At 40.6% G+C, this 26,488-nt stretch overlaps 1 protein-coding gene across 5 annotated transcripts in view; it reads left to right on the forward strand.

Annotated features, from left to right (window-relative positions):
- Positions 1-26,488, forward strand: part of SULF2 (sulfatase 2) — a 62,069-nt gene that overhangs the window by 31,789 nt on the left and 3,792 nt on the right. For 4 of the 5 annotated variants that reach the window (XM_042832346.1, XM_042832345.1, XM_042832343.1 and 1 more), the window contains 11 exons: positions 2,439-2,567; positions 3,519-3,575; positions 4,278-4,407; positions 13,900-14,101; positions 19,854-20,097; positions 21,612-21,708; positions 22,927-23,021; positions 23,590-23,649; positions 24,050-24,219; positions 24,672-24,814; positions 25,030-25,153. In XM_042832346.1, coding sequence (XP_042688280.1) covers positions 2,439-2,567; positions 3,519-3,575; positions 4,278-4,407; positions 13,900-14,101; positions 19,854-20,097; positions 21,612-21,708; positions 22,927-23,021; positions 23,590-23,649; positions 24,050-24,219; positions 24,672-24,814; positions 25,030-25,153 — 1,451 coding nt within the window. Of the gene's footprint in view, positions 1-2,438; positions 2,568-3,518; positions 3,576-4,277; positions 4,408-13,899; positions 14,102-19,853; positions 20,098-21,611; positions 21,709-22,926; positions 23,022-23,589; positions 23,650-23,997; positions 24,220-24,671; positions 24,815-25,029; positions 25,154-26,488 lie in introns of those variants that run through there. The other variant, XM_042832347.1, reaches the window with a different exon arrangement.

Raw genomic sequence — 26,488 nt, forward strand, 5'->3', positions numbered from 1 at the left:
CACAGAAGAATGTGAGTGAATAACGTTACTGGGGAAAGAGGAGGGAGTGCATTTTGTAGAGAAATAGGAGGTTGATCTAATGGAAGGTGACATAAGGGAGAACTCATGAGTTCGAGAGGAGAGTAAGGAGAATTTAGAACAGAGAAGACTAGGAAGAGAAAAAGACACAGGCAGGGGAGCGGGAGTGTTCTGAAGTACAAAGATCTGGGTGGCCAGTGAGTGCATCCAACCCTTTGTGACTGATTCCTGCCCTAATCCAGTACTCTGCCAAAAATAATGCTATAAAATTCTGTAAATTGGATAAGAAACAGGTAAGGTTGAATCTTGTGAAAGTCTTGGTGTACTGGGATGACTTTCAGTAATGTTAAATGATAAGAAGAGTTGCACTGTCAAAGCTGCCTCATGGTTCCAAATTGGGTGAGGGGCTGCCTGCACAACACACTGGATTGTAGGGTAGATGGAATAAAACATACTCCTCCAGCCCTGAAGATTTGTCTGCAGCAGCAGAGACTTTCCAGAGAACTGGATTAGCCTTTTGCAAACTTGCTTTCTTTCCCATCAACTGCAGGTTTTGGTCTCAATAAAGCAGTAATGCTAGTATGGCCAAAGTGGAGTAAGCTGCAACCTGCAGTGCTTGGGGCCAGCCAGTGCTTGACTGCACTGGTCCAAAGATCTTCACACCTGGACTCATAAAACCTGTAAAATTTTCCAATGAATTTTGTTTTTGAGTGACCTGTAAGGATGAAAATATATTTATTTTAGAATCTGAAGAGTTAGTCTAATAGAGTCTGGCAAAGCAGAGCCCATCACTGTACAACAAATGGGAAGAAAAGGATAAAATACCTTGGAGGGGAAAATATATCAGATAATAAATTGATCTTCCTTTACAGCCTGATTTTCTTTGAATTTTACAGCCTTAATCATTCGTGTTTTCTGTGAACTTTCTTTTCCCTGCAGAGTAATTGCCATGACTCCCTTTTGATACCAACAAAGATTTAATAGCATTCACTGTTGCAAGTCATTACTAAGTTCTCATTTGTATTACCAAATATGCTACACCACAATTATTAGTAATTAAAATCAAATTAGGTACATCAATTTAATTCATCATCTTGTCAGTGCCTGTTTGCTTGCTTGTTCAAAAATGCAGTAATTTTTAAATGGTGTCTCATTAATTAGTGTGAGTTTAGCAGCTTTCTTCTGTCTTGTACTTTCAGCTAAAATTTTGCACTGACATACATGTGTAGCAATCCATCTGGTCCCAGTCCTTCTTTTGTGCCTGTGGTTCATAGCACAGTCATTCTTTATGTTCAGTGCTGTAGAAGATTGTCTCTATAGCAATATGTTCACCTTCTCTTTTTTCCAATTTTCAAAAATTCCCTGCCAGCTGTGTATTTGTTTTTAAAGACAATGTATGCAGCTGATAAACCATGTATAATGTTGTGAATAAGACAGCTTCTGCACAGAGGTATTGGAAATAAGCTTTTAAGGTGCAACATAGACCTTGAGCTTTTCAGCAGAACTCAACCTGTAATAAAAGCAGGTTGCGTGATAGAACTCTGGTCTGTACAGCTAGATGCTGGGACCCATGAACACACTCATATTTGGCTGTGCATTTGAAGGGATTTGGAGATGGGAGCTGTCTGTACTGGTCCAGAGTTGATGCCAATATTGGAACTGAATTTTGAGTGAGTTTAGGTTCAAACAGTGCCCTGTTAACTGTGGTGGCTGAGAAGCACGTGCCACTGCTTTGCTAAAAAACAGGGCATGGAAATACGTTGAAATTTGGGGAGTCTGTGTTTGCAGACAGGATTCACAGGATAGCTGTGAGTCTGGGGAGGCTATACTACAAAACAACGTCTTTAACTTAAATGTTCTCTTTTTTATGCTTGGTCCATAATTGCTTTCCCACTTTGTCACACACACCATATTAGCAGCAACTTTCAGTTATTTGCTGTACTATCTGGCAATGTATTTCTCCTCATGTTCTTATCAGAACATGCTTACTGTGATATGAGCTACAGTACTTACTTCCATGCCATTTTTGAAACAGATAAAGCATGTGTTAACTGCCAGATTTATTTTTTAATCAAGTAATCAGCATATTTGGCAGACTCTTTGATGCTGTAAAACAATGGTATCCAAAGCTCTCTCATGTTCTGAACAACTTTTGAACCTCTTTTGCAATAATTAACTGTGCCGTATGAACAACTTTACATTCTCAAAAATGCTCTGTGCTAAAGTTTTAAATCTTAGTATTAATCCCTTTTGAGGTTGCAAAACTTATCTCTGTCTTGCATATTAATTCCTTACATGGAATTTCATAGCATTTGCATCACAAAATAAGCTTTTCTAGATCCATGGTCTGTGTGGAAGAGCTGTAGTTGCTTGGTGTTATTGCACATACTTTAAATCACGTTCCTATACATGTTTTACAGGAATCCTCACATTGTGTTGAATATTGATCTCGCACCTACGATTCTGGATATTGCTGGATTGGATATTCCATCTGATATGGATGGTAAATCTATTCTAAAACTTCTGGATTCTGAGAGACCAGTGAATAGGTAAGAGAAGAAAACGTGCATGTAAAAATGTATGTGCTTGCATGGAAATTAGAAGAATTATTCATCAACATGCAGTGTATTTGAAGGAAAACTAGTAAAACTACTGTCTGTGAGTGCAGTATTCATAGGAAAATCTAAAGATATTTGATGTTACACTTCTGACAGTTTTCATTTTGACAGATTCTGTCAAATTTGCTGTATGGCACATGTGGCATCTGGATGTAGTAAAAGTAAGTGTTAGCAGTGAGTGGGCCACTCAATGTCTTCACTTATTTGAATCATAGATTTAAAGTATTTCTGTGGCATCATTTGTAGCAGAGCCTTTCATTTTGAGTAAACTGTAGAGAATTGAGTTGAAAAGATTGGTTGCGTATCAGACTGCAAGGGCAGGCCAGCATTCAGAATTACATATTTGAGTCCTTCCAGCAGTACTTTCATTGGTAAAAGAGAAGGGAAGAGAGAATTGGATTGGATGGCTGCTAGAGAAAATCAGCAGCAGTATGAAAGAAAAAGGAAAAAAGGAGATTTGCTTTTGTAAGTAGTGGGATGGAGACAGGGGGAAGGGGGAGAAGGAGCCAGCTGCTTTAGAATAGGATACTTTGAGGGTGGTTAAGAGTCCAAACTGGGTTCAGGAAACCCTGACTTAATTTGGAATCCTTTGTGATCAAGGACAATTCAGTTAATCCCCTGTGCCTTAAAAGTGCTTACATTTAAATAGGTGTACTCTGTGAATCTGTTGTGGATTTTGTCCCTGTGAGAACAAATCTGTGCTGTGTTTGTTCATGATTTGCACTGGAGAGGCATATGTGCCTGCTTCATAAAGCTGCATGTCCCCTGAGAGGTTATTGTGCTTCTCCTCTGAACTGGGGGTGGGAGAGGAAACTGGGACATGATTTGATCACTGTTCTTTGTGGAAATAAATTGTTTCTTTCTCTCCTCATCTCCTACCAGGTTCCATTTAAAGAAGAAGATGAAAGTGTGGAGAGACTCATTTCTAGTGGAGAGAGGGTAAGGAAAGTGTTAATCACAAAGCTCAATCTTTTTAAATAGAAGGATACTGAGTAGCCAGAGCCAAAGCAGCACTCTACTGCAGACCTAAAGCCATTATCTCTGCCAGCAGGAACACGGCTGCATACGCTTAATGGTAGTGATTGTGTGCTAGGAGGGGATGTATGGCCTTTGCCTACAGCCTGCATAAATATGGTATGGAGTGGGGGAAGAGGAGGTTTAGTTGGACTGGGAGATGGGAAGACATCTCATTTTCCTAACTGCTACTCCTCCCACCCTCCTCCTTAAATCATGGAAGGAAGAATAATCTTCTGTCTCTCCGTGTTCGTCTGCTGGCCATTCCCTCTGTGCTCTGCCTTTATAAGTAACATTTGGCATGAAGGTTTTGCGAAGTGCAGCCATGCAGTAGTGAGGAGTATATGATGGACTGTTGTTATTGCCTTGTCAGTCGGATGTGCAACACAGTGTCCCAGTTCTGTGTGGTTTTGTATGCTCCCTGAGGATGACATAAACAATGAGTGTGTTATGAGAGATGATGATAAGGACTAGTTTCTAGTGAGCTATTAAGTTTTGGCCACTAGCAATGCTTGGGTTCTGGCAGATAGGGTACTTCTCTGGGCGTTTTTTCAGTAAACTGTATGCATATCTTAGAGTTAATGCAAAAATAGTTGTGTTTTTTGTTGGTTTTTTTTTTCCCTCCAGTAAACTGCTGCATAAGAGGGAAAATGAGAAGGTAGATGCCCAAGAAGAAAACTTTCTACCCAAATACCAGCGTGTGAAAGACCTTTGTCAGAGAGCTGAGTATCAAACAGCTTGTGAACAGCTTGGCCAGGTAGGACAAGTGGCTGAAAGTGAGGACCTGGAGATGGGCGGAGCTTAGTATCTTCAGTGTGACATTGCCATTCACCTTGCTGCCAATGTCAGCTTATAAATCAAATTGTTCATTTTGTGGCCTTTGCTCAAAACCATATTGCAGCACTTACGAGATTGGCAGTCAGGAAATTGCTGATTCAAGTGCCTCTCTATTGATTCCTGACTACTGCTAAGAGAACTGTCTCAGCTGTTTTAACATTATATTCCCCAAATAGAATGTGGTTGGGATTCATTAGCGATGAGAATCTACGAGGGCTGCTCCACGAATAATACCTCCTACTTTATTATGTTGGCCTATGTCATCAGAGACAGACAGTGCTATGGCAGTAGATGTAGAACCAGTATTCTGTTCTGTTTTGTTGCTGCAAGACAGATGGCAGCAGAGGGACAGTCTGACAAAATGACATCTGATGGAGTGAGTGATGGAAAGGTGTGTCATTAAAAATGGCACCCATTGGCATTCATCAATTCTTGCTGAATATTAGTGGAGACAGAAGATGGCTGTGAGCAGAGTGAAGCTATGGGTGGTGCATTTCAGCAGCGGTCACAGTGACAGCAGTCACCTCTGCTGGTGCAGATTTGTATGAGCACTGCATGCAAGCTTTTGTCCATTGCTAATGATAATGCATAGCTAGTGGTGGGGTGACTGTGTTGAAAAATATAGTAGTGTTTTGTAGCTGAGGATTTGCTCTACCAAATAGTGTTGTTGTGCTCTTTGTATCTGTTGTAGTTTCTATGGAAATAAACAGGAGGAATTAATTTTGGAGTGACCTGTGTACAATGAACCTAACAAATTGGCCTCTTCCAAAGCTCCCTTTACTTTGAATTTTCAAATTAACTCATTTTATTAGTTGGAATTACATGTAATAACAGAAAGCTAACATTCTGTGCACTCAATATATTCTCACTGTTAATGAAAATATATATATTGTGAAAGCACGCATGCTAATAGTCTGTGTATATATGGGCACAGAACTGGCTGTTTGTGTAATTTCTTTTACACAACTTTTATAGTCATACATTAAAATATATATTTTCGCTTTGCATCCTGGTTACGTAAAAGAGAATTTAGGAAAAGTAGTATCAATACACGACCTCAGCCTGGGAAGTTTTGCAGCCTCACCAGAGAGCTGCAGAGGTACAGCAGAGCTGTCTCCAGCAACTCCACTTCTGTGAAAATTCCTGCGCTCTTAGGTTAATTCTCATAATCTCGAAAACAGTGACATTTTCTCAGTGCCATTGCTTTGTCATCCAGGCACCAGTCAGAATAGCTCCTACCAAGGAGCATAAGCACATCCTGCCTGTGGACTTGAGGACAAAGGGGTAAGAGTAGGTGGGACAACATGCTGATAGTGTGTGAGCTATTAGACTGGCGTTGCCTCCTTTCCTTGCAGCTCAGAGGGCTGTCAGAGTAACTCTGTGGAATATTACCATTCTTGCAGACACGAGCTGAATGTCTCAGTGAAACTGTTTGTCAGCAACATGCTATTTAGGTGACACTAGTTCAGTTTCTGCTGTTGGAGGGCCAACTTCCTCCTTCTGGCTCTGCAGATCATGTAGTTCAGTGCACCAGTATAGTGAGTGCATTGTTCTTTAGGTGTTTGGATTCAATCTGTATCCACGAGCATTCTTCAGCAGCACTCGTTCTCCTAAGATTTCTTTGTCAGATTTAGGAGACCAGGTGTCACAATGGCCTGTTTTTGCTAAAAGTCCTGAATGTAAAGCAGTACTTTGGTATTGTAGTTTGTTGTCATCAAACAGCTTGAGCTGAAATTGTAGGTGGCTGAGAGCAAACTTTTTTTTTTTTTTTTTTTTTGACTTGTCGACATTTGAGAAACTTCGGGGAGAGGTCTTTGTTTCTGCTGCAGTGTCATCTCATGAGCTGCTTGGGGGAAATGCGGCTCTTCCTTTTCCATCAGTATTTTCCCTTTGAGAGATGTTTCAACTTGCTTTTGTCTTTATCTTCTCAATTATTTTGAACATTATTGTAAAAACAATGTGGAAGAGAGATTTCCAAGTCCATGTTGTTACTGAGACCATCTCTTTGAATAAGAATTAAGCTACATTCAGGCTTTCTTACTGTAATTATCACTTGTCTCAGTTATGAAAAAAAAAATAAGAGGACCATGTATTGTCTGCACTCATTCACGGCTTATGTTTTCTTCTATGGGTAATAAAATAACTTTGGTATTGCCAATTGTCAATAGATTCCAAAGTGAAGGTGTGTTAATGAGAGATGTGTGTGCTGCATCTTCACTGTCAGGAGGCAGAGAGGAGAATTGTTTTGAACAGTTCAGTCAGACATAATTGGAAGTGATAGGATGAAATTGAGCAAAAAAGATATTTAAGTTGGAGATCAGGAAAAATTGCCTAACAATCAAGTCAATTAGGGTCTGGGAAGGGCTCTCAAGGGAGTCTCAATCCATCTAACCACAGCATATGTCCCAGTACTGTGTCTAGACAGCAGAAATAGCAGCAGATGAATATACTTATTTGAGGGTAAATTGCCCTAAATATAAGCGCACCCAAAAATTTTCAGAGTAATAAGAGTAACTTCTCAACTGACAAATGTTTGTTGTCTGTTTGCTGGTGCCTTTCACAGCTCTGCATAGTAAGTAGAGTGAGCACAAATGAGTAACATGCCACGGTCTTGGCTGAGTTTATGATACATACAGTGGTTGTATTACAAATGTCTCCTGATCCTATAGGATACTCACTGTTATGCAATTAACAGTATACAGAATGTTCCATACAAGAAGTAGATTTTCATATCCAGATGAAGAGAAGGCTGGGTCAGAATGTGGTGCGAGCTTGGTGGGACTCTTCCTCTTGACTCAAACAAGTTTTGGGGATCTGCACAGTCTGTGCAATGAGAATTCTGAGCACAGAGAATCTGAAGTGCAAGTAGGGGATGAAACAAAGACTCAAGAGGGGATGAGTGATAAGGGACAAGGACAGAGAGGTAAGGAAAGCTTTGAACATGAGATGGAGAATTTGAAATTGCCCTTTGTGAGCATGAAAGCTTGTGAATGCAGTTCTGTCTCCCCAAAAACGCTCTTCCTTCACAAATCTCTATGACCCTCCTTGACCTATAATCGTTTTGATAAGAGAGCACCAGGATTATGAAGACGAGGTATTCACACTGTTTAAAACCTTGTTTCAAAGTCCATTATGGGGGATTTTTTTTTTTTTTCTGGCAACACTAATGTATGTAAATTCTTCTGAGTGCAATGGGAATCAGCCTGTTGCCATGTTTTCTTTTTCAGTTAGTAGAGTTTGGGCTGTGTTAGTTGTTTGCATCCAACAAAGGGGACTGTAGGCTCAGATGAAAGAGCAGCTCAGCATTTATATTCAAGGATTTAAAAGAGATGAGTTCTTTCTTCCAACATGAAATAAAAAACGTTTATCCTGGTACCTAATGGCTTCCACACAAATTCTTTCTCTTCACTGTAGTTCGGCCTTTCATTCTAAACTGACTGGTAAGTGGAAGCTGACCCACTTTTATCTGGCAGCCTGCATTAATGTGCTTTGTGGAAGCCAATTACGATACCAGCGTTGCTCTGCAGAGTATTCCCAGCAACTCCACAGTATCACAACAACAGCTGCACAAAATCCCTCTAAATCATGTGCTGCCTTTGTGCACGTTTGCTAAACCTGCCGTACCTGCGGCACTGCTGAGGATGAGTTTGTCTGTAGCAGGATGTCATGTAGTACAATAACAATGCTAATTCTGCGAGGAAAATTAGTTGTCTGGATTTACATTATTTCCTTTTCAAATCCTTTTTTTTTTCCTTTCCCAAAATTCTATTTGTGTTTGTGTTTGATTAAAAAATAGGATTTTTCTTTACATAGCATTAAAAATCTTACTTTATGTGACAGTGTTCTTCAGGAGAAAATTCAAAGTATGCAAATTAGCACTTGGTTTCCTGCTTTATTCTGCAAATGAAAGGTCTGTTATGTAGGCTTCCTCTGATTGCTTTGTTCTATACCAGGGTCATGAAAAAATGTTCTTTTCCTAAGTGATGTGCAGATGTCTTAAATGGTGGCACTTACTCTGTTGTTTCCCCCAGTTCTCTGACAAAGCGTGGAATAGCAGCAGTGCAAACTGTTGTGATCAATATGTGCCTTCCTACAGCAGTTCATAAAGTGGTGCCATAATTATCATTAGATTACCAGTTCTCTTTGCCCTGAGGTCCCAATAGCTTGAACTGAACTTTAGTCAAACTAGAAAACTAAGTCTGGTTTTATAAGGAATTTCTTTAAAATCCAGGAAGGTTTTTGACCTGTCTCTAGTTTCTCTCTTTTGTAGCTCGCAGGAATGTCCTGAGGTTACTAAAGAACTTTGGTTCTGTTGATAACAGTGAATCATATCAAGCCAGCTAGAATGCTGATAGTTTTCATGGCTCGTTGGGTGGATCCTCAGAGTTCCTGAATTCCAGCATGAGTTGCACATGCTCAGCAACTTTCACCATCTGTTTCTTAATCTGTGATTACAACAAGAAATGACTTGTTGATAACTTCATACATTAAAAATTTTATCAACCCTCCAACTGATAACATTAGGAGGCAACTAGCTATGGAAATGAACATCATGATTTATTAAGGGATGTTATTCAAGGATTGTATTCCTTATCATGAAGTAACAAAACTGTTTTCCTCCTCTGGCTAGAAGTGGCCTATTATGATCTCCAGAGGCTATTTTACTTACGGGTTTCTTTGCTTCGTGTTGCTGTACAGGTCCAAGTGATTTGCATCTCTTGTTAACTGAGACTGTTAAAGCCCCTGTCATTGTATTATTGGATGGTGCAAGAAGCTTGCCAAAATCAATACTAACTTCTAATAAAAACAAACAAAGCCTTCAAATATCCTGGCCAGAGTAACAGTGTAGCTCAGTTCAAAAGGCAATGAGCTGGAGATGGGGAGAGGCTGATTTGGAGTTGCTGGGGGCTCAGTGTGGGACCTCAGACAAATCAGTTCCCCTTTCGGTGCTTGTTTGCTTGTTTGCTTTTTTTTCCCTCCACTGCTCATCTGATTTCTGTTTAGGCTGCACTCCTTAGACTCTTCACTACCTATCACAGCAGTGGGACTATTTGATACCACAGTCCAATTAATTATATAATTGTAATATTAAATTCAGCTGAATACCTGATTTTTCATTTATATGTTGTCCCAGCTGCCTCACTTCAACTACAGTTTGCAGCATAGAAAGTCCCCCAGACTTCCTATTGATAAATTGTTCGTTCATCTTGTAGTTTTTGGATTTCAGTGATATGTAGTGTTCAAGAACTGAAGTTGAGCTGAGAGCCCAAAGGTCCGAATCTCCAAATTGTGAGCTGGTGTAAAGAAATGATAACCAATTGGAATGAGAGCCAAGTAGTACTGAACTGGAGTGTACAGGTTTGTGCAGAAAAAAGGTATCCTGGTACTCATAAATCAATTTAGGCTGGAAGTTAGAATATTTCTAGCTGTTAAGGCAGCTTGTTTTTACTTCAGCATCAAATGTGGCAACAAAAATGGGGTTCAGAAAACATCTGTGTAAACTGAAGATGTGTATTGCTGACGTGTTTTTGTAGGATTGCGGCAGGGAGAGAGGACTTTGTTATCCTGTTGAAACCTTGAATTCTAGAGTCTGTGTGGGAGGGAGCCTTGCTGGCAGGTAACTGATCAGACAGTTTCACTTTTCGCTTCTCTGTGAAAGGGAATGGAATCTCTTCCTCTTAACAAAAAGAAGAACTGATGAGACACAGCATGATGATTTAGGCCTCAGCTGTGGATGCTGTATGTTTCTATGGGAATCTTTTCTTAGCAAGATTTGTGTGATCGGTCCTTTTCCCCAAAGAAAACAATGTCAGTTGAGAGAGATTCACTGAGGGAAACGAGTGAATGGTATGAAAAATCCAATGGGGAAAGGTCATGGCTATTTATTTCTGATTGGAGCCTCAAGTAATGACTTTGAATTAACATTTGTGATTGCTGTAGCAGTAAGGAGACTGTAATGCACACTAATGCAAAAACCATTTGATGATGACTGGGGCTGGGAAGGAAATAATGGATTTCTGACATGCAGAAAAATGTAACGTGTCTTCTTCCACTAAGGGATCCTTTGTATGTTCAAGGTGAATAGTGTAAGCAGAGGGAAGCAGGATTTCTGCTCAAGCTGCAGCTGCTGTTAAGAGTCGTGTCTAGTAGGTACTGAAGTCCTAATTTGCTCTTGTTGATGCATAGAGCAGATAGTTTGTGCTGGAGGAGGGAATGTATGTATGAGCTGTCTTCTCTTTGCTTTTGCACTGTACCTTTGAACATGTCTTCTGTTCAGTAGTACTAATATTTCTGTTCTCTGATGTGCACACAAGTTGCAATCAGTAGCATGTATGTGAGAGTTTGGGTAGGATAGGGGATGGAGTAGAAATGTTAGAACAGGCCCAGCACAGTAGGTGGCAGAAAGAGCAAGCACAGCAGCTAACGTAGCGTGCCTGAAGATAGTGGGAAATCTCCAGCTAGAACAGATTTAATGATTAAACTAAAGGAATGTTTTGCACAATGTGAATTTGATGAATTTCAGTACGTAAGTAGAAGCAACTTATATGGTGGCTTGAGTAGCTGGTTCTGGAAGGCACTGGAGGAAAAAAGAAAGATTCTTCCTTTGGATTTTTGATATTAGCTGGAATAAAGGTTGTGGGGGGGCTTGTATTTTCCACTGAGTTTTAGTTTGTGTTAACGCATGCTCCTTTTCAGGATCTAGCTCGTGTGAGATATTACATGCTGTAGAACTTGGAATGAGAACACGTCTTTCAATCTAATAAAGAAAAGACCTTTAAAGTTGGGGGTTGCCAACTAAGGGCGTTCTGTTTTCTTGTCTGGTTGAGTTAATCCACTGTTTATATGTAATTACATTTTACTGCTGGATGGTTATCATTTTACCTGTAGGCCAACGTATCTCTGGCACTCCAGAGTTCCTCATATAGGAATTTAAGTATTTAAGTGATTACCTCTTAAAAAATATCTGCTGCCAGCTGACACGGGTTTCAGCATGATAGTGTGCTGTGCCCTAGAAACCAACGTTAAATGCCAGAATTCACAGTTTCATGTTTCTTGACTGTCAAGCAGAGATTTTCACAGTTCTCTTGCAACTACAGCTCCTTTCCCTAAGCTTCAAAGTATCTTGTGGAAATGGAGGTAAGTGATAGCCATGATGTTGCCTAGAGCGTTTGTGTTTCTGCTTACAAGCAGACTGGGATAAGTTGTAAGACCTAGATACGTCTGCACACATGCCCATATCTGTTTTGTAAGAAAAAATAAGAGCTCTTTTTTTCTTTTTACTTGAATTTCCCAGCTGGGCTCAGTGTTTTCTTCCGAAGTCATTTTTGTAGTTGTGCACTGCAGTTGTTCAGCAGTGGGCCTGCTAATGCATCCAGCATGCCCTTCTGGTAAAGCCCTAAGGTACTTTCACTGGGCATACAGCTGCCTTGGAGAAATTTAAGCTTCACCAAAAATAAAATGGATTCTTCCAGTTAACCTGAAGGGGAAACATAAGCATTGCTTTCTGACAGGAGACTATGAATATTTTTGGATTACACATCACAGCACTTATTTACTGTAGCTCCCATTGTGGCATTTAACTTTCTCTCTGTTGAATCTTCGTTTTTGTGTATCAGACACCTCCAGCATAGAGCTATGCTGAGCAGAAAATGCAGTTTGTTCGTGTATTTTCAAAAACAAGATTCAGATGATTTGTAATGGGGCACAGCAACAAACATTTTAATGTCTCATTTTACATTTTTTTTATTGGAAAGTTTATCATTATAGTAAAGTAACTTTTACTTCAACCTCAGTCTGTGCATCAACCAGTGTCAGGCTTTTATAAAACAAATGTAAAAGATTCAGCAATTTATTCTTCAGGTTTTAGTTCTTCACTCCAGCTAGGTAAGTGTATCCTGCTTTACAGATAAAGACACTCATGCAAAGATGTCGGATTGAAACGTTTGATCGCCAGCGTCACATCAATTTCCTATGATTCCTTGTGCTGAAAGTTACGACAGGTTTGTCTGCATCCCTGCAAGGCTTGGATCATCCAGGAGTTTGGACATGATGTCTGCTGCTAAGAATTATAGCTCAGGGGACCTGACATCCAGTTTTCTAAGGAAATGAGTGGACATACCATAAGCCTCTTTTAAATGAGAATCTCTTTAGAATGTAGATAAATCCAGTGTAACTGGGCATTTCACTTCTGACTCCCATAAAGTTCTCTATAATGAAAGCACAGCGAAGATACTGTTTTCTTACTTAGCTGTCATGCAAACAATGCAGTGAATTTCAATGCAAAAAGGAAGGCTTTGTTCCCCAAGCCTGGGCACACCTCTCTGTGGGAAGTGAAGTGACTGAATCTCCCTCATAGAGCTGTGGGCTGCTATAAAATGTCATCTCTCTTGGGAGCTGTTGCTGTTTTTCATTCTGTTCTTTTATTTGGAAAAAATCTCAATATTCCAGTGAGTCCTGGAGGTCACAGCTTAGGATTTTATAATAGGAAAAAAAGAGAAACACTTCTCAGGGCTCTGCAGAAAGCTGTGGTGTTTCCAAAACTCTCTTTAACACAATAATAACTGCAATGTGATTTAAAAATAATAATAATAATAGATAAATATATATATATATATATGTATCTCAAATGCTAGCTGTGTAGCTAGTAGCATGTTGATGAATAAAGGTAAAACGCTTTGCCAGATTAAAGGTGGCTAAATTCCCTTGCCCTTGGCACAGCTCTGACAGCAGCACAAAGGGATCTATAACCACTTTGCTTCAGGTTTTGAGTAACAAAAGAAATCAGATTAGATTAGAGATTAGATTTTCTCCAGTTTTCGTCGAAAAGGGAGGGGAATATCACTGTAGAGGCATCCAGTGCAGCTCACCATTGCTGATCAAGCCCAAGGGTGTTGAATGGGGAAAGATTAGTAATACAAATGCTGTAAGGAGGCTTACAGGAAAGGTTCTTTCTTTTGTAGAGTAGTATGGGATGGATCTGAATTGTACACAGGTCTGGAGCTGGTGCTATTCTAATAGCTTGATAATGGTATAGATTCCTGCCAACCTGTCAAGCAAACTTGCAGATATGCAAGAATTCTTCTCAAACATATGGATAATATGACTTGGGCTTCCTTGTTAGAGAAGCATAATTGGAGAAATACGGCTTTTCAACTGACACCTCCCTGTGTTTAGCTGTAGCATCAGATTTGTTAAGAAATTCCCATTGCTCTGTCTCCAGGAAACAAAATCAGAGACACACAAAGTGTGTTCCAGAAAAGTTCTCTTTTTGGTTTTAAAATGTAAGATTACAAGAAATCTGTTTTGCTAATAGGGGATGAGTCTTCCATACCATGTAACTCTGACAGGTTGCTGGAACAATTAGACAATGCAGAGTTGAAACAATCTTTTAATAACCACATCTTCCTTCCAGAAATGGCAGTGTGTGGAAGATGCCAGTGGGAAGCTCAAATTGCACAAGTGCAAGGGAATGATGAACTTGGCAGGCAACAACAAAGGCACTTCCAATCTTTTGCCCAAGTACTACAGCAGGAATAGTGAAGACTGCAATTGTGAAGAGAATGAATACAAGCTGAGCCACACAGGACGGAGGAAGAAGCTCTTCTCCAAGAAGAGTAAGTGAACTCACTGTATTTTCTTTCTCTGCCTCACAAAACTATAAATGTTCACAAACACTCCCAGTTGTCCCTATTTTCACGGACGTTGATTTCTACAGATGTCATTGAAGACAAGCATATTTGCTGCGTATCTCTGTATGAAGCAGTGTGTTTTATATCAGACAATCAGATTTGAAAATGTCTCAGTCTATAGGAAGAGGAGTATGTTTCAAAACAGGGTGCTGTGTTTATTTCTTTCAGAAGCAGGAAATGCATTACACAACCTGAAGTTGTGAGGAGCTCATCCTTACGTAGGCCTTGAGAGCAGCAAGTACACCAATCCTCCATATGCTGCAGTGCTTGGGGCTGTTACTGCAGTAATTTATATTTAATAAGGATTTGTGTGCTTTGTTACAGAAGCTGCTTCTAACATCCCTTCCTTGTGCTGTCAGCAGAGCTGACTTTTAACCAGAGATCACATCCAAAGGGGATGTCTCTGATTCTGGTCTCCTTGGCACGGATCAGGCGCTTCTTCAGAAAGTCCATTCCACTGGCTCTGTTTTAAACCTTAGTCAGACTAACATCTATATTTGAAGTACCTAGTCTAATTATAGATTAAAGAGGCAAATGGCAGCACAGATTACCATTCACTTATAATGTTTCTTTCGTCTCACTCCACAAATACAGAGCCTTAATTATTTAGCAGATTAGTCTTTCTGTATAATGACATGGCACAAGCTTCAAACAGAGAGTTTAAATTGATTTTCTTCCATTATATTTGCCTAGCAAGCTGATTAGTACCTACTAAGCTAATTTTTAGTTGAAAAAAAATTATTGGTTCCAGGATGAAATTACTCAACAACACTTGCAGTTTAAACATGTGGCACAGCAGATAATCTTTAAATAACACCAGAACTTGCCGTTCAATTAACTTTTTTTTTCTAAGACACAGAAAAGGAAGTTCAGTCACAGGGAGTCAGATAACAGCAGATCGAAGATGCTTAAATGGGAAGAGGAAAACAATTTAAGTGAGGGCAACATCATGCTATCTGATAATACATGACACTTATCTAAGTGCTTTTTATCTGCGTTGTGCTTACTAAACATTAACCAATTTTCGCAACGTCTTGGAGAGGTGGTTAAGTGTATAATTACTTTTAGTTCATGGATTAAGGAGATCGAGGCACAACTTCAGGGTTGCAAAGATAGCTTTAGTGGTGGGATCAGAACACTTTCTCATTATGTTCTGCTTAGTGCTTTCACTGTCCCATTCATCTCACTTTTCTCATTGAACCATAAGGCACAAACTCCTGCCCACATCCAGGGTGTGCCGTACAACAGAAGAGGTTGGCATGGGCCTGTTGACACAGATTCTTGGGTTTGGTGTTGGCTGTTCTTTCACGTCTGCTTAATCTAACAAATGACACTGAAAACAAATGACCACAAAGCAATACAAGTTAACATACCAACATTTTTCTGTGCTTACTTAGAAAGCTGGCTCGCTGGATTGCAAATGACAACTTGAATACTGATGGTGTGCATTTGGATTTTTATGACCTGTTTCATGAGGCTTGGGATAAAGTGCAGTCTGTGCTGGGTTCTGAGGGCATCTTTGGAGTCTGCTGTTCTGAATTTGATTAGTGCAAGGGGTTATACTGCAATATTACCTGAATGCCAGCAAGTGCTAACCATGAAACTGAACAGTAACTAAACAGAAAAAGGAAATCTCAGACAGGTTGTGCCCATGTCAGTGGTTTAGTTCATAGCAGTAGTGTAGTTTTGAAAGCATCCTATTGTGAACAGCAGAGGTGAATTTGTTATGTTCTAATCTACGTTGGCTGCAGAAAACTAAATTGGATGCCCTGCTTCTGGGTGCAACAAGACTGTTGCAAACTCATAACAATACAAGGATTGTTTTTTGGAAAGATACAAACCAGCAATGCATGATGGATGTGTGGTCTGGAAGAATGGATTAAACTGCTGAGTGAGGGGCCAGAGCACCAAGTGTTCTGATAAAATGAATTTGCAGTGTATGCATGGCCTGTGCTCCTGTGCACCGTAATGTGCAGCAGGCATGGAGCACTCTGAATGGAGCACATTGATTGCAAAACAGGGCCATGCCATAGACATGTTGTCTGGGACAGTTACACAGCTCACCTACACGGCTTTGACGTGTTTTGCACAGCAGTGTTGTTCTCTTGGCTGTGTTATTATTTTTATAAAGCGATGAAATAAAGCTTTGTGATGGGAAGGAAGCTGAAAGTAACAGTGAGCTCTTAATAGACAACAAATAGCCAAATGTTTGTTTTTTCTTGCTGTAGATTTCGCCTCCTCCTCCTGTGATGGACAAGTCATCACATTAAAGGAGAGGAAGGATGATAGGCCACACAAATTTGTGCAGTGTGTACAAAGAAGCCAGTGCATTTTTATTCCTATTTTCATGTAATTTGTTTTGTTTTGAGGTAGTCTCAATACGACAGCAAAATGACTTTCTTTCTTACAAGTACCTGAAAACCTGAACAGCCATTACTTTTAATGCATTTGAAACAATTTTTATGACAGTTTTGAGAAACTGAATGTAAGAAAGCTTTTGGAGGTTGTTTGGTTTGATTTTTGTCCCTCTTTGAGATATCCAAGAACACAGATTCCGAGTAAGATTTATAGAAACCCCTAGTTAATGATCAAGTGAAGCCACTGCTGTGCCTTTGTCCATGTTTCTGGACACTTGAGATACACTCAGAGATTTGAGTCCAAATGCCTGATTTTACTTTGAACTTATCAAAGAAAAAAAGTCTGTGCAGAATTTTGTGAAAATACGTAGACATAACTGAGAATATAAAGCAGGAACCTGCGTGCCCAGTGCAGGACTTTTTCCTCATGGCCCATTGTTTCAATGCAGAGTTCTTGCAGAATTTTCACACACTGCCTTATTCCACTGTCACTGTGCTGGTGACAGTATTTTGATACACCAGATGCAAAACATCTACATAGAATAAATGGGAAAAGGGAAGCCCTGGAACTTTCTGTCTTCTGCTCACATTCCTGCTGAGCAGTTGTGTTCCTGCTTTGGAGAAGGTGCCTTTTGGGAGTTACAGTTGCTCACAGTTTTCTTAACCATCCCTCGTTTCCAAATAATGTCAGCATTAAATCATGAATTTGGCAGCTGCAAAATAAGTAATAAGGCTCGAGTGGCGAGCTTGTGGGGAGAGTTAAATGCAAACCTGAAGGCGGATAATACAGCATAACCTTACTTCATTCAGTTGAACAATAAATTCAGACACTGCCGTTCATGTTTTCACCAGGTAGTGCTGAAACCTGAGATGTGACCAAGAATTAGCTGTAGAAAATCAAGGGTGCTTGAGTCCCTGGATTGTCTGGGGAAGTCTGGGCCAGAACAGAGCACGTCCCTTCAGGCTAGGACGAACACAGGTATGTTTGTCAAGTGACCCAGGAAGGCAGGGCAGGGTGAGCGTGGCACTGAGAGCAACTTAGTGAGACCAAACATCAATAATTTGAAAGAGGGTCATAGGCACATTGGGCCAAATATTTAACAGACTTAGATCTACTTTCTTTGTGAGTTGTGTACACAGTTAAATGTAGGGTAAAGCATAACCCTGGGGGAAGATTAAGTGGTTAGAGGTTGGTAGCTCTGCCTGCAGGGGCACAGCACAGATGAATGTGGATCTTACTAAATATTTTAACTACTTACTCTGAAAATGATGGAGTTTGGTAGCAATCGCAGCATTGAGTCAGCGCTGCGGCTGTGGTGTGGTAACGAGGCAGCGAGCCTGTGAGGAGCTGTCTCACTGCAGAGCAATTTGTTCTTTGTGCAGCTGGGTCAGGACTGGCTGCAGGGCAGGAGGAAGCGGCTCCCAGTCCTTCAGGGGCATGTGCAGACAACAGCTCCCTGCAGCACCTGCTCAGGGCAACGTGCTGGATTGGTTTATTAGACTTGGAAGGAAGGTAAATTGTTGGTTGGAAGAACTTAACAAGATGAAATGAGGGAACAATCAAAGAAATGGGAGTTTACGCTTTGAATGTAATTGTTAGGGTGTAGCTTTTTGGAATTTCCTCCTACTTCTGAAAAGATAGGAGTTACTTTCTTGTTTATTCAAGCATTTCCTGAATGGGTGCCTGGAATAGAGCTGATATTTTGGTTTTGGTGGTTATTTATTTATTTTTCCCTCCAGCTGTGACTCACCTCGCTCGCTGTCAGCTGTAAACTGTAACTACAGGTGGAAAATGTGCTGAACTGGGCAGTCCAGCTGGTGTTCTGCTTCATGTGTGTGGTACTAACAAGTGTTCAGAGCTGGACTGTAGTTACAGGTGGGAGGAGATGGTTTTTTCTCTTTCCATGTCTACAAAATGGCCATTGAGACCATGTGATCCATCTGGATTTCATGCAAGGCATCTTGAGCGAAGTTAATCTGTGTTGATGCCAAATATAAATATTGCTTTTGTCAGTTTTGGTTGTTCTACCTTCCATTCTTTTTTTGTCTGCTTGTTTTGCTGGGAAGTCTGTCCTTGAAACTGTCTCTTCCATGGAGTTTGGGATTACAGGAAATGCTGCTCTTCTCATTGGGCACGTTGCTTGAGTTTTCCCCTTACCAGATTGCAGAAGAAAGAGTCACTTCTGTTCTGCCGAGGTGTGCTGTGCTCCAGCTTTGTGTAAAGGGGAGGTGACCAGAGGAACCAATGCTTGCTTCCAGTAACATCTCCGATGATTCCAAGCCATGAATACAGAGCACAGAGTCAGGCACTGGGTAGGGAGAAGACAAGAGGCTCTGGTACCTTCATGGGCTTTTTTCTGAAGGAGAGAGATGATTCTGCTTAATTTAATCGATGAGTAATGAAATGAGTGGCGTGAGGGGTCACTTGCAACGAGCAGGAAACACAGCCAGCTGTGGCCTGCATAGAAATACAGATGTGGATTAGACTCCATATATTCATGCCATTGCAGACCAAACAAATAGCAACTCTGGGGCATTTGGGCCAGGACAGAGAGTTTTGGAAAGCAGTAAAAGGCAAAAAAAGATCAGGGGGAATCTCATACTGTGCAATGTCAATTCATAGCAAATGTTTCTTTTTGCTGCAAACGCAGAAGCAAAGCCTGAGGGAGTGCATAGCACAGGAGTGTGGTGTTTAGCATGGAAATTTGCTGTCTGGTCTGTACACAAGGAAAATAATTGCAAATATAAGAATGAGATGCTGATAGAGGTAAACATTCAGATACTAATCCCTCCAATGAAAATCAAGAATCTTATCTTGAAGAAAGAGAATGGAATGGAGAAAAGGCTCAGGCTGACACACGGAATTCTTCCTGCTGAAACGTGGGACAACAACCTGGGAAGTGCTGCAAGAATTCTGGCACTGAAGCATTTTGCAGTAGTTAACGGGAGGCTGACCTGAGACCCGCAGTCAGAAGTTTAGAGTGATGAGTTCTTAAGGTCTTACTGCCATCTAGCGACTTCTGGGGGGAAGAGCAGAGTTTCTTTGAACGAGCTCAGAAAGTGATGGTGAGATACATATTCTTTTCCCTCTGCCATCCTTGTGCATTATATCTGCCTCTCTCCTGCTTTGAGAAAACCCATCAATCCGTGCAAAAGGTGGTGAGGTGGCACCCAGAGGAAAGCTGCAACAAACAGCATTTGTCAGCAGGTTAATTCCAATGTCAAAATATAGGCAGATTTTTTTCCAAGAACCACAGAAGACCAAATTGTACCAGGCTGTTTCTTCCCCTCTTAATCCTCTTACTTCTTTCTCCATGCAGAATACAAACCAAGCTATGCCCGGAATCGCTCTACCCGCTCTGTATCCGTTGAGCTGAACGGGGCTGTTTTTAACTTGGGTTTAGAGGATGGATACCAACCTGTCTTACCAAGAAACATCACCAAGCGACACAAGATGCAGAGGGCTGCTCTTCGCGAGGAGGAAGACAAAGACATGGCTGAGTACAGTGGCACTGGAGGCATTGCAGAGTACGCAGCCCCAAACCTGATAAAAGTGACACACAGGTGAGTGCATGTGCTATATTTCTATATGCTTTTGCTCCTTCAGTCGTTGCTTTAAATAAGTGGATGTATTAACTTTTGATAAGCATACTGTGCCCCTTCGGGATACCTGGTCATAGTTTCCTATCATTGGTTGCTTTGTATTTCAAATACAAAATCAGTCCTGAGGGTAGCAGCAGCTTCTCAGAGCTTCCTGTGCCCAGTGCTAGGAAAGGAAAATCTGTATTACTGATGAAGTTGGGTGAACCATGAGCCTTGGGAAATGGGACGTTGGATAGAGCCTATGGAATTATCTGGGTTTTAAAGACACTCTAATAGCTAACAGTCTGTTTTTCAGTTTGCAGATCTAGGGGTTGATGATGCATCTCCAACTGTGCTTAGTTGAATTACCATTTCTGCTTCTGAATTATGAGAAAATCCATCAGTGACTACTGATGATGTGAATTAAATTCTGTGATGACTAACTTGCGTAAATCTGTGTGAGCAAGTTAGCTGTTGAAATCTGTGGTTTCCATTTGACTTCAGTTTACAAAGTTTTGAGAGACTTGTTGATATAAGGAAACATAGCTGGGCTGACATCAGCAGAGTCCTCAGCTTTTTTGAATACGCAGGATTTATAAGACACTGTTTGTGTTTTTTCTTTTGGAACCTGTTGAGTCAATTCTTTGCTGCCTTGCTGGGTGAATCCCAAATCCATAAAAGGAGCTGGCAAGGAAATTCTATGTAATCCTGAGGGGTGCCCAGGAACACTTGCAGAAAAGAAGGCAGTGGGACAACATGTGTGAAGTGCTTTAAAGAAAATAAAGGAATACTGAAGAAACCTGAGCTTCAACTTAAATAAGCAATCAGGGTTAAGGGCGTGGTATTTGTTATTCCCTAATAATCTAACCAAGTACACCTGTCAAGTATTTTGCCTTTTTTTCCCCCTTAAATCTTAAAACCAGGACTGTACTAGAAATTACTGAAATGTAAGTCCTCAACGTTGTCAGATGATATTTTGCCTTTGAAGTCAGGGAGGTTATTTGAAAAAGTTTATTCCTTTTGTAGAAAATCATTTTTTTTTCCTTTGCAGTATTATAGTAAGTCTTACAAAGAAGCACGTTTTCCTTGTTCCTATCCCTGTATACTGCTGAATTATGCATAGGGAAATTGCTCCTGTGTAATGCTTTCTGTACTTCCTATTTAGTAGAGATGAGTTACGTTGACAGCCTAATGAATAAACAAGAATTCTGTGCAGCACAATTTACATTTAGAAATGAAGCAGTCAACAGGTTCTACTTGATAGGAATATTTTTGATTATTCTTTTTTCCTTCTCAAAAATTTCCATGGCAACTCCAACCCAAACTTCTTTCCTGCCTTGTAAGATATTCTCCTATTCTCTTGAATGAACATTATTTTGAATTCTGCATGTCATTTCCAATCTGACTTCTCATCTGTCCTGGAGCTGTGTAATTAAAACCAGCTGTCTGCACTGTGCATTTATCTGCTGTAGTAAACACTCTTTCTCCACGGCCAGGTGCTACATCCTGGAGAATGACACCGTTCAGTGTGACACTGATCTGTACAGGTCACTGCAAGCTTGGAAGGACCACAAACTTCATATTGACCACGAGGTCAGTGATGCTGTCGGTCACACATTTTCAGTGTGTGATTTTTAGCCTGGTCTGTGGGCTGATAGGATCGTGCTGTGTGTGTCTGTCTGCCTCTGGGTGTCTTTGTCCCTCCCTGGAACCTTTTGAACTTAGTGGCTGATTTCCGAATAGAGATGCCATAGGTAATTAAGTTAACACAGGTGGGGCCTGCTGTAATCTCTTAGCAAATCACATACATTCTCAGCAGTCCTACTTAAGAACTTGCTGGTCCCTTTCTGTGGTACCTATTGACATATACTAAGGGAAATAAATTCTGAAAATCTGACTAGCTCTGCTAGAATTAGAAAAAGGCATCTCAGTATCACCATGATCTTCCAGTTCTTTTTTAGTTGTTTAGAAACTGTAAGCTAAGGGCCTGAGCATAGGTTAGAGTGCCAAAGAAGATGAGATCACTTCGGTCCGGTTGTGTTTCTGATTTAGGATCACAGGGCTGCATTCTTTGTCTGTTTTTCCTGACCTCTCTGTCATCTGTCTGTGCTTCTGCAGTCAGTTATGTACTCCCATCAGATTTATGGTCTCTGATGTCTGATGGTAGTTTTGCAGTGACTTCATTTCTCACACTGGAGGACTTCTTTTTTCTGTTATATGAGGAATTGAAGCAGAAGCCTGTAATACCTGCCTGCATGGAATCAGGCTGTGCTGTGTGAGAGCTGGGTGAACAAAAGCATGAGTTTCATTTACTGAAGAATTAGGTGGTTAAAAATAAACCATGTGGGTGGTACAATTAAATTAACTGCTAGTGCATGTGCAGTGTGGCCAGCCATTGCCATTGCCAGTGCTGTGTGAAATGATGGAGACTTGATACTTTTCCAGACTGTCTGAAGAGGGGACCTACAGCACTCCCCATCCCCTGCTCAGGTTTGTAGCAGGCCGGGTAACCTTTCTCCTTTGCAAATGTGCTGACGACCTGAAGAGGGAAAATCACAGTGGATCACCTGTATCCTGAGGCTGCATGGCAGTCCCTTTCCCCTCCAGTGCCGTGTTGTGCTTTCACCTTCTGTCTGCAGGTGAATTGTAACCAGAAAAGATTCCTCCTGGCTGCAGTTTGCTTTCAGAAATGTAGATAATCTGAAAATGGGAGGTGGGGAAACAGAAGCATTTGGTGGCATTGAGTTTGAAAGGATTAGAATAAAATTAACATGCTGTATTTTTATTTAACCTGTGTTTTCCATTTTTTAGATTGAAACTTTGCAAAATAAAATAAAAAACCTGAGGGAGGTGAGAGGACATCTGAAGAAGAAGAGACCCGAGGAGTGTGACTGTAATAAGATAAGGTATTTCTTGTGTACTTCTGAGTAGTTATCTGTACCGTGCAAGTGTAGCTGATCCATGCCTTCACAGGAGGGGTTAGAATCTGTTTTGCTAAGTTGCCTCCTGTACTGTTGCCTAATGCTTTCTGCAGCTGTCCCTGGTACAAGGCCCACCCTCTGCCAGCAGAAATTCAGTTGCTTTTGTGCCAAGTGACGATGATACAGAAGATCACATAAAATGCTTTTAAACCAATTAGGTGTGCAAGCAACTGAAGTTGCTTCCGTTAGATACTAGAGATCAATATCTTAAGCTCTGCAGCCCATTTTCTGAAAACTTGCTTTCCACTTTCAGTGGACACATACTGCAATTCAGTAGTGGGCCACTAGGTGTCACAGTGCACAAATAATGTAAGGAAAAGAGACAAAATGCTTGATCCAGTCCAGCATGGCTGTCTTGTATTCACCACATATTCCTGTTAATAAATAGAAGGGAGAAGTGACACCATCTTAAATCTGCTTTGATTTAAAGTGAAAGTGTAGCATGAACAGGATCGGTTCTCCTGTTGTTTATCAACAATGTTTTATTTTCCAGTTACCATTCAAAACACAAAAGCAAACTGAGGCACAAAGGATCTAATCTTCACCCTTTCAAGTAAGTGAAGGTTTTCTCCTTTGAAACAGAAAAAATGCGAGACAGTAACATTTGGTCTGTTCAACAAGCCAAAACTAAGCAGAAGTGATACTTCATTTATCCTATGCTAAGAAGAGTACAGGTATCTGGGAAGGGAACCAAGCCCATGGTAGAATGTTTCTAAATGCACATCAGAGACTTCAGGCAAACCCGTTAAACCCCTTAGGCTACATTTTTTTCCCAGTATCATGGAATTGCAAGGAATAATTTCCAGAGCCATTGGAAAGAGAAGCCATTCATTTAAGAAAACAGCAGTTCTTTCTTTCCTTAAAGCAGCTCATTTTATTAGCTGCTTCATTTTTTTTTTAGGTGTGTTCAAGTATAACAGAGTCAGCATGACCCTAATGTTTCATGTGTGCAGGAAAGCCCTACAGGAGAAAGACAGGCTGTGGCTGCTTCGAGAGCAAAGACGAAAGAAGAAACTGCGCAAACTGCTGAAGAGAATAAAAAACAATGACACGTGCAGCATGCCTGGCCTGACCTGCTTCACCCATGACAACCAGCACTGGCAAACCGCGCCCCTGTGGACGCGTAAGGATACATCTGACTGGATGAGTTAGGAGTCTGGGAGTTACATCAGAGGCACACAGTTTTCCTCCTACTAAATGATCTGTGTTTCAGTGTTGGCAAGGGGGAAAAAACAGCAACCAGAAAACCCAGTAACTGTGTTTGAATACCTACAACTATTGCATGAATGAGACAGTACATACACAGTACAGTGTTGTTATCTCAGCAGCTGGAATGTATCCCAGCCAGTGAGGACAGGGGAAACAAATAGCCAGACACTCAAATTAGCTGTATTCTGAAAGCTAGGTATGCATAGAACAAGAAGCTGATGGTGGGAGGCATTCTCTGCTTTAGAATTCAAGAATGACAGAGTAACTGCCTGTGAATAAAGCAGTGCCATAAACAAAAAAGTACTAAAATAAGCAGTGCTTAAAGCTGGCAACATGTAGCTTATGTCTTTGTGTTTTCATTTGCAGTGGGTCCTTTCTGTGCTTGTACCAGTGCCAACAACAACACATACTGGTGTTTGAGGACAATCAACGAGACCCACAACTTCCTCTTCTGTGAATTTGCTACTGGATTCTTGGAGTATTTTGATCTCAATACTGACCCGTATCAGGTACCTCATCGTAGTATGGCTCTGGAAATGTATGAGTGTTCTTCACTGATGATGTGCTGAAATAGAACCGTATTGGTGCAAGATACTACGCATCAACTCATGTAATATGATCTAGCTTCTTTCCTGCTGGAAACAAATGACATATGTTCCATATATGGAGGCTACTGAACTACAAAGCAGTACCTGTTCTCTAACAAGAACCCCATGTATTGCAGCTCATCAATGCAGTGAATACGCTGGATAGGAATGTTCTCAATCAACTGCACATCCAGCTCATGGAACTAAGAAGCTGCAGAGGGTACAAACAGTGCAACCCAAGAACTAGGAACATAGATCTGGGTAAGTGCTTCTCCTGTTATACTCAGAGATCAGCCAAATAAATGAATCTCTTGCTTAACTGCATGAAATTTTCATAAACCGGAAGGATTTTAGAATGTATTTATGCTACTCATGTTTTGTTAAACATGACTGCATGAACACATTTTTATATGGTTTGTTCAATTTGTGTTATGTATCAGGTCCAGAAACTCAAAAGGTGTACTTGAATACTGAACAATGCAGCTGCTGGGAGAAGCTGCTGGGAGAATGCAGGGAGCAGATAGGAGGAAAGAACAAAACTAATGACATGAGTGAAAGAATACCTAATAGCTGCTTCAAGTTTGCAGGCTCATGGGATAACCAAAGTTGGAAGGGATTTCTGGAGTTCAGCTAGTCCAACCTTGTGTTGGCTGCAGGGTCAGCTCTGAGGTCAGACCGTGTTAAGTCGTGGCTTTATGCATTTGGATCTTGAAAACCTCCAAGGACAGAGACTGCACAATCTCTGGGCAATCAGTCCAGCAGCTGAGTTTCAGCATTCCATGTGGAGACATAATTTTTATAAACATTTATTTTAGAGACAATACAGTCCAGGCAGCCTTGTTAAAAAGTGGCTTAGCTTTAACCTCAGAATGAAGAAGAATACCTAAGCTGGTCAGATTTCCCCTGTGTTAGTGCAGGGTTTAAAATAACAGCAGATCTAGGAAGAGAGGCACTGAGGAATGCATTATGCTCCCAAAAGATATGCTCTTCTAACTATGCCTTTATATTTCACAAAGAAGGAAATGAGTATTCTTTTTCTAGTCTCATCATTTCTTATTCCTGAAATCTTTCCTGGGTCTACAAAGAAATCATCTGGCTTATACTCTGTTGTTGTTGTTATTTTTTAAGTTTAGCAGCAAGATGAAAAGTGCAGGTAATTGCATTCTGTTTTTTAAACTGCGTATCTTGTCTACCTCTTAGTGCAATTAAGATGACTTAAGAAATGCAATTAAAAATAAATAAATGTGCAGCCATTAGAGCTTAAACTCCAAAGAACTCCAGAGTCACTCCAAAGAACAGCATTGTCAGCCTAAGTAAGTCCACAGAAATCCAGTGTTATTTCAGGTCTTATTTAGTACACGTATCAGCTAGGGCTGCATGTTTGAAATAACAGGTCTCAGCATTTAAATAACCACTGCATTACATTTACAGAAAAGTTTCAAATTTACCTATCATCTCAATTTACAACCTATTTTTCTTAGAATAAGGGATTAAATATTAAAAATAAGAGTACTAATGAACATGTTAATATTCTTATGTTCTTCTTTAAATTGAGCTTTAACCTATATCTTATCTGTTGCAGGCTATAGCTAATAA

This window comes from Centrocercus urophasianus, unplaced genomic scaffold (assembly GCF_019232065.1).
Source record: "Centrocercus urophasianus isolate 14NV4802_14NV808 unplaced genomic scaffold, USGS_Curo_1.0 seq_38, whole genome shotgun sequence".
NCBI classification, from domain to species: Eukaryota; Metazoa; Chordata; class Aves; order Galliformes; family Phasianidae; genus Centrocercus; species Centrocercus urophasianus.